This window comes from Arachis ipaensis, chromosome B03 (assembly GCF_000816755.2).
Source record: "Arachis ipaensis cultivar K30076 chromosome B03, Araip1.1, whole genome shotgun sequence".
Lineage (NCBI taxonomy): Eukaryota > Viridiplantae > Streptophyta > Magnoliopsida > Fabales > Fabaceae > Arachis > Arachis ipaensis.
The window spans coordinates 17048727-17056240 of NC_029787.2; the positions used below are offsets into that span (position 1 = coordinate 17048727).

Consider the following 7514-nt stretch of genomic DNA (forward strand, 5'->3'; position numbering starts at 1 on the left):
TTTCTATTGAGTCCTACTAGGGAGCCAAACAATGTATACAATGGGCTATGAGTTAAAAAATGAATAACCATCCGGGTACTAGGGATAACAAACATCTCATCCCAAAAACTCTTAAGCTGATTTTGGGGTTCTCTAAGGATTGAACTCTTGACCTTTCGGATCTAGAAATCTGATACCATGTCATGAGACCACTCATCCCAAAAACTTCAACTGATGAGAAAAGATAATACTAATGGTTATATCTCTAATACTGAATCGAACATTCTTAAACCTTCATTGTACACATTGTACAAATATTTCATTTGCTCCCTATACTTTCTCTTTTCCATTTTATGGTTACATCAAATCATAAGATTCACATGGCAAATTATACATTTTTCTTTTTTAATAAAAATTAAATTGTTGGATGATCATAGTTGCTTTTTCTATTTATTCATCTCCTTCTTCTTCTATTTTAATGGTATACTGATGGTTATTTTAATTTTTACGTAGATTATTGTTTTGACTGGATTGAGTTTAGTTATATATAATTAAAATATGTTGGATGTTCAATTTATTAGGTAAATGGATGATTATTTTTATTCTTATGTGGATGATTATTTTTACTAAGGGCGAGTGGCGTGTGGCAAGTCAAGTAGTGAAGGTGAAGTGGGATGATTATTGATGAAGGTGGGGGTGGCCGCCGGTTGAAAAAAAGAGGATATTGGAGTGAAATGGTTTAGTAAATTAGAATTTTAGATTATTATTTTTTTTTTGAAATAATTAATTAAATTTTTTTGAAAATTTAAAATTTAAAATTAGGAAATTTGAAATTTGAAATTTGATGTGAAATATATAAATGAAAATTTTTGAATTTAGGATAATCTGTGGAAAAATTTTTATTATTTATCTCTATTAGACTAATTCCTATTATACACATTGTCAAAATTTCTCATTGTCTCCCTAGCAAAATTCTTAGAATTGATGTAAGAGTATAATTCTCTTAGATAGAGAATCTTCTTAAAAAATAAGCGTATGTCAAGAAAAATTCACTAAGTGCTTAACACACGACTCCGTGTTTTATAATGTTAATAGCTGCTTCATTTTATAGTGTTCGGACTTACTTCATCGTTGCTCCGATGTAGGCTCTAGCTAGTACTAAGTAAAATACTGACATTTCGCTTTCGCACTAAAATACACATCTTAATGCGATACTGCTTAACTATCCTCGATACCTTTCTCATTTATAATGGCTTCTTTCACATTCTCAAATCCATGTTTTAGATTTTTTTTAGTTAAGCTCCTAACCACAATATACATGGAACAAGTTATCAATAACAACGATTAGTATACGTTGATACCCTATTCATTCATACATAATATTAATGTAACAACACTTTAGAATTGGCGTATTATTCATGACTGATAGGATTTTAAATCTGTTAAATAGAACAACAAATTGTAAAATAATATATGTCAAGTATGTAATTTCTCACGAGTACATTCATTGTATGTGTTTAAAATTTGTGTTTTATCTTATTATAGTATAAACAAAATATATTCATAATTAAATTATTTATAATATAAACGATATAAATAAAAAGACAAAAAAATAAATTGAGTCCAAATTACCTAAATTAAGGACATCTAACGTGTAATTTTTTATTGTTATATAAAAAAATTTAATCCATGTTTTTATGCCAACAACATACCTTTATATCAATATACCCCAAACATTTTTTCTAAATTAAATTATTCTATACTTTGTAATTATAAAGAGAAATAGATAAACATAACATCATCTTAAATAAAAAAATATTTTTCACTACATTGCTGAAATCGTATATCATTTAAAGTGACAAGCACACGGTATTTTTTAGTAAAAGGCGAAAGAATAGTTCGCTATATACTTAACACATGACTTTGTATTTTATAATGTTAATAGCTGCTTCATTTTATAGTGTTTGGACTTGCTTCCTCGTTGCTCCTTAAACGATGTGCGCTCTGGCTAGTACTAAGTACTAAGCATTGACATTTTACTTTGGCACCAAAATACACGTCCTAATGCCATTCTACTCCACTATCCTCAATACCTTTCCCATTTACAATGGCCTCTTTCACATCTTCAAATCCATGTTTTAGATTTCGTACGATAAATTTTTTCGGAACAAACTTGAATTTGATTTTTTTTAATTAAGCTCCCAACCACAGCATACATAGAACAAGATTAGTATATGTTATTACTTGAATTTAAAATAGCAGTGCCTATTCATTTATACATAATAATAATGTAACACATTAGAATTGGCATATTATTTTTGAGTAATAGGGTTTTGGATCGGTTAAATAGAACAACAAATTGTAAAACAAGATATGTTAAGCATGTAATCTCTCACGTATCGAGTACATTTGTTTTATGTGTTTAAAATTTGTGTTTTATTTTATTTATAGCATAATGAAATATAGGGCAATTTACCATATTAAATAAATAGGCATTCAAATTTACCACAATACACATTTTGTAAAATGGATACCGAAATACATTTTTTTATAAACTATGTAAACCGCGACAGGAGTTCCGCAGTTTACGAATGCACGTAATCCGCTACAGAGGTGTTGCGATTTACGCTCAAAGCAAAGCAACACATAATCCGCGGTAGGGGTGTTGTGGTTTATGTGTGTTTTGCAAACGTGCATAAATCGCTACAGGGGTCTAGCGGTTTATGCTTTAGTGTGGACTTAGTTCATTTTACATGGAGGATGAGTTTCTAGAAGAAACTTTGGTTTGCATTTTTTATGTATGGCGCAACATAGGTTGTTGCTTTGATTTAATTGAAATTAGTCTCTTGAACTCATAGAATTACTAACAAAATTAGAAATGGGAACAATAAGTACAATTAAAACAGAAAGTACAATTTTACTTAACAGTAAGTACAACTAAAACAGGAAAAAAGAACACAAATAAGAAAAGAAAAATGAAAGCTAAGCATGATGACCTAATGACACCTATGCCTCGGCACTTAGGGAGGATCCTCGCTGAGGGCAAGTCCTGCGAGTGTGTCCTGTCTGTCTGCATAACCCACATCGCTTCGGCCGACTAGTATCAGCCTCATTCATGGGTCGCCCTTCTCTGGCACATCTCATGTTAGGATCAGGAACGATTGTAAGACCGGCGTACGGTGGCCACAGACCCTCTGGAATAGGGGGCAAAAGCCCCATCTGTTATACGCTGAATACCTTACTCATGGTATAAACCTCATAGACGTACGTAGCCCAATCTAATCGGGATTGAGCACAGCATGCAATCACATGGCAGCACAAGTAATGGAGAGCTTGAAAGTACCCGCAGTCACAAGTGCGATCTCTGAGGGAAACCCGATACGTCCCAAGCGAAAAGTTACCGGTAGGAATCGTCTCAGCCACGGTATACTCAAACTGATGTCGGTCAAACAGAGTAACCGTGAAGCACCTTGAATCTTTCAAGTTGCACTCTATCGCCTTGACCAGTGCCTGGCAAAACAGTTGTCCTGATCCCAACTGTGCCTCTGCTGTCTACCCTCAGACGACAAAAAGCTCTGCTAACCTCCTATATGTGGATTTCACAAGTACAGTAACCGGCAAATTCCGTGTCCCCTTCAATACAGAGTTGACACACTCCGATATGTTCGTCGTCATGTGGCCGAACCGTCTGCCTCCATCCTGGTGTTGGGTTCACTTATCGTACTTAAGTCGGTTGGCCCAATCACACATGGCCGGATTCTCAGTCCTCATAATATCAAACCAGTAGTCAAACTAGGCCTCAGTCTTAGCATACGCCGCATTCACGAGCATCCGCCTTGCATCCTGACCCTTGAAACTGAGAGCAAAATTAGCTGCGATGTGTCGAATGCAATACGCTCGATATGTATGAGGCGGTTTCCAACCACTGTCTGGTGCCTTTAGTGCAGCTTTAATGTCGTTATGTCTGTCAGAGATCACCAGAATCCCTTCTTGTGGGGTCACATGTTGACGCAAGTGGGATAAGAAAAAGGCCCACGACTCAGCATTCTCCCCCTCAACAAGTACAAACGCAACTAGCAATATATTCGAGTTTCCATCTTGCACAATAGCCAGAAGCAAAGTCCCGCCATACTTTCCATACAGATGCGTACCGTCAATGCTGATTAGTGACTTGCAATGTTTAAAAGCCTCAACACATGGAGGGAATGTCCAGAAAAGTCGATAAAAGTACTATGTAGACTCATCAACCTCATCACCTACACGCACTGGAGAAGTCTTCAACAAAGCTTCGAAACCGTCCATCGTTGCTTGCATCCCAAGGATCCACTGGGGCAACTCGGCATACGACTCTTTCCAATCCCCGTAAATATGTATGACTGTCTTCTGCTTTGCCTTCCATACCTTCCTATAACTAGGCCTGAATCCGTAGGTTGACTCAGTAGCTTCCTGTAACACCTTTATCGTAACCGTTACATCCGCCCTAATCAACGGATATATCCTTGGACAAATCACGTGGTAATCGAGCTGTCGGTGGTCGCTCGAAATCGAAGTGGCCAGGCAAGTGTGGGCTCCATTGTACTTTCTAACCTCCCAGTTACCCTTGCGCTGGCGAAATGCCACGCGGATCATCCACGTGCAGCTGTTTCCAAACTCCTTGCATCTCCCAACATACTTCAGATGATCTGATTCTATAACCCGATACTGAACTCCACGACGAATGCTATAATCCTTAACACTCATCACAGCTTCCTCCTTCGTATGGAAAGATTGGCCAACCTGAAATTCTCCAGGAGCATTGCCCTCGTGTAATCCTTGGCCTCCGAAGGTGTGTGCCTCATCCTGTTGTTGACTCACTGCTTCCAGGTTCAGCGTTGAGAAATGGGGCGGTTGTTGGTAGGACCCAGCACTGGATGGCCCCTGAGGTGCAGGTGGGACCATCGGAGTCTCCTCCTCACTATCCCCCGATATGTGATCGGGCTCATCGTCCGAATCATCTTCCCGCATCGCGTCCTCAACGTGATCTAGCTCACCACTTCCAACAAGACCAGTAATCAAACCAGGTGTTCTAGCTGCCGGTCCTAGAACAAGTGGAGGTGCAGCTAAGAGACAACTGGCTGCAACGATAGGCATCAAAGTAGAAGCACCCCCACCGTCGTCGACTGGGGATTTGGCGCTGAAGCCCCTGAACTGTCAACACGGTCTTCCAACTTGGCAAACAACTCGTGTATTCTCACCTCCGAAAAACTCCGCCGACAATGAAACAAGACCTCCATGTCTTCATCCGACCCTATCAAAAATGTTTCATACTGCATACCACTTGACACGACCGCCCTCAGAATCTTGTAGAACACCTTCTTCACCGACTTAACCCCACACAACCATGCCTTCTGCAATATGTTCCTCTTTAGATCCGACAAAGTATCAATCGAACGGATAAACACGCTCAGCGATTCTTTATCAGTGAACTTAACACCATGCCTGTTATTTTTTTTTTTATTTTACCAGAGCAGTGGACTAGAACCAACAAGCTCTCCTCACTATCCATTTGTGAAAGTGTGAAAATGACTCACCTCAAATGCCCCCTTCTCTATCTTGAGGGGTATATATAAGGGAATTTGACAAAGTATAAACCGATAGACCCCTGTAGCAGTTTATGCACGTTTGCAAAACACACATAAACCGCGATACCCCTACCGCGGATTATGTGTTGCGTTGCTTTGAGCGTAAACGACACCCCTGCAATGAATTACGTGCATTTATAAACTACGGGACCCCTGTCGCGGTTTACATTGTTTATGAAAAAATGCATTTCGGTATCCATTTTACAAAATATGTATTGTGGTAAATTTAGATGCCTGTTTATTTAATATGGTAAATTGCCCAAAAAAAAATCATGATAATATCATTTTAACTAACATAAAATTTAAAAAATAAATATCTAAAAATATAAATATGTTAAAAACTTTTATTTTGTAAAAAATATTATAAGAGCAATTAAAAAAGAAATAAAATAAAATTTAAATTTGCATAAAATAAAAATCTCTTGCAATTCCTCAAACAAAGAAATAAGGTTAGAAACATAGAATCTAAAATCAATCCATACATTGCCATTCTGTTATTATTGAGTAGTCATTCTTCATTCCATTCTACGTTGTATTCAGAATTGAGTTAGGATTTTATGAATTTAATCCAATAGAGAGGCTAATAGGTGTGACCTGTGTCTTTAGTATCTGGAATTTTTAGTATTAGGCAGATTTAGATGTGATTGAAGGCTATGAGCACTCTTCTACCGACGAAAAAACTGCCCACTACCTTATGCACTTCTTCTCCAATAATATTCCAATAGAACTAAAAAAATTTGACAGTAAAACCATTATCATCTGACGTACTCTAAGCAGACACTGAAAATAGCTTTCTTAGTTTTTTGTTGAGAGACTGATTTCGTAAGCCTACGTTTCATGTTAGCTATGTTGGTGGAACTTGTGAGTCTATTTTTTAATGGGCCTACTGTTTTTGGTTGGGCTAATTCCAGGGCTAGAGAGTTTTAGTTTTGTTGACTTTACTTCCAACAAAAAACAAATTGAAGTTGAGGAAATGTTTGAATTTAACAAAACGCTAGAAGGAGGGCTTGAACCTCCGACCTTGTGGTTAACAGCCACACGCTCTAACCAACTGAGCTATTCCAGCAATTGTTTTTAAAATATTCCTGTTTTATAAATAACACTTAAATATGACTAAATATAAGATCCAAAATGTCTAGTCCAGCCTAATTGATATTATATGATACGAATACGATTACCAAGCCACATTTATGTTTTATTTTTGTTGATGTTTTGCTTTTATAAGGGTATCAATTGTCCAAGGATTTTATAATACAAGAGACGACACTTATTAATTTGTGCCAAAAGCTTTATTAGTGAGGTTGGAGGTTTGATTTGAACTTGCTTGTTTTGATATGGGATTAATCCGTTTGAATAATTATAAAAAAAAAATATGAAACAAAAGACTTGTATAAAAAAGACATTTTACTATTTTAGGTTTGAGTATTATTAAGTAATCAATTTTTTAAAATTATTTTAAATTTTAGAATTTAATTTATAAATTTTTAACTTTAAATCTTAAAGTTAGCTAACTAAATTGATTCTCTATATTTTTTTTTGGTCATGTTTGAATTTTGTTTTGAGAAAAAAAAATACAGAGACAAGACCGTATGTTAGTACATTATATTATCTAAACTCTTCCCCAATAAAATACTTTTAATCGTAATGAAAATTTATTATTTGATTAATTTCAAACGAACTAATCAAGATTGTTTGGATGAGTTGGATTTTCGACTCAAATGTAGCTAAATTAACTACGGATTTTTTTTCTGGTTTTTTTTTTCCTTCCTTTGAGGAAAATAGTTTGGTGGCTGATAAATTGTACAATTACGTAGCTAAAACAAGTTTTTGATATTGCTACACATATAAGCATTTGGAATAATTAAGGGTTGGTTGAAAAGTTTTAGAAGTAATTGGTTTTGAGCTTTTTGATTT

At 36.0% G+C, this 7514-nt stretch overlaps 1 protein-coding gene and 1 non-coding gene across 2 annotated transcripts; both read right to left on the reverse strand.

Annotated features, from left to right (window-relative positions):
* LOC107632712 lies at positions 3772–5788 on the reverse strand. The gene is made up of 4 exons (XM_016336377.1): positions 5730–5788; positions 5214–5457; positions 4211–5166; positions 3772–4138 (listed from the first exon to the last, which is right to left on the reverse strand). The coding sequence occupies exons 1-4, from the start codon at positions 5786–5788 to the stop codon at positions 3772–3774; spliced, it is 1626 nt and encodes a 541-aa protein (XP_016191863.1).
* On the reverse strand, positions 6593–6666 carry TRNAN-GUU. Its single transcript has one exon. It is a non-coding gene; the product is annotated as a tRNA-Asn (tRNA).

Coding starts and splice junctions, on each gene's coding strand:
- LOC107632712 (XM_016336377.1), bottom strand. CDS start 5,788: ATGCATTTTTTCATAAACAATGTAAACCGCGACAGGGGTCCCGTAGTT. Junction 5,458..5,729: donor CCCGTAGTTTATAAATGCAC/GTAATTCATTGC, acceptor AAAAAATAACAG/GCATGGTGTTAAGTTCACTG. Junction 4,139..4,210: donor GAGGTTGATGAGTCTACATA/GTACTTTTATCG, acceptor GTCACTAATCAG/CATTGACGGTACGCATCTGT.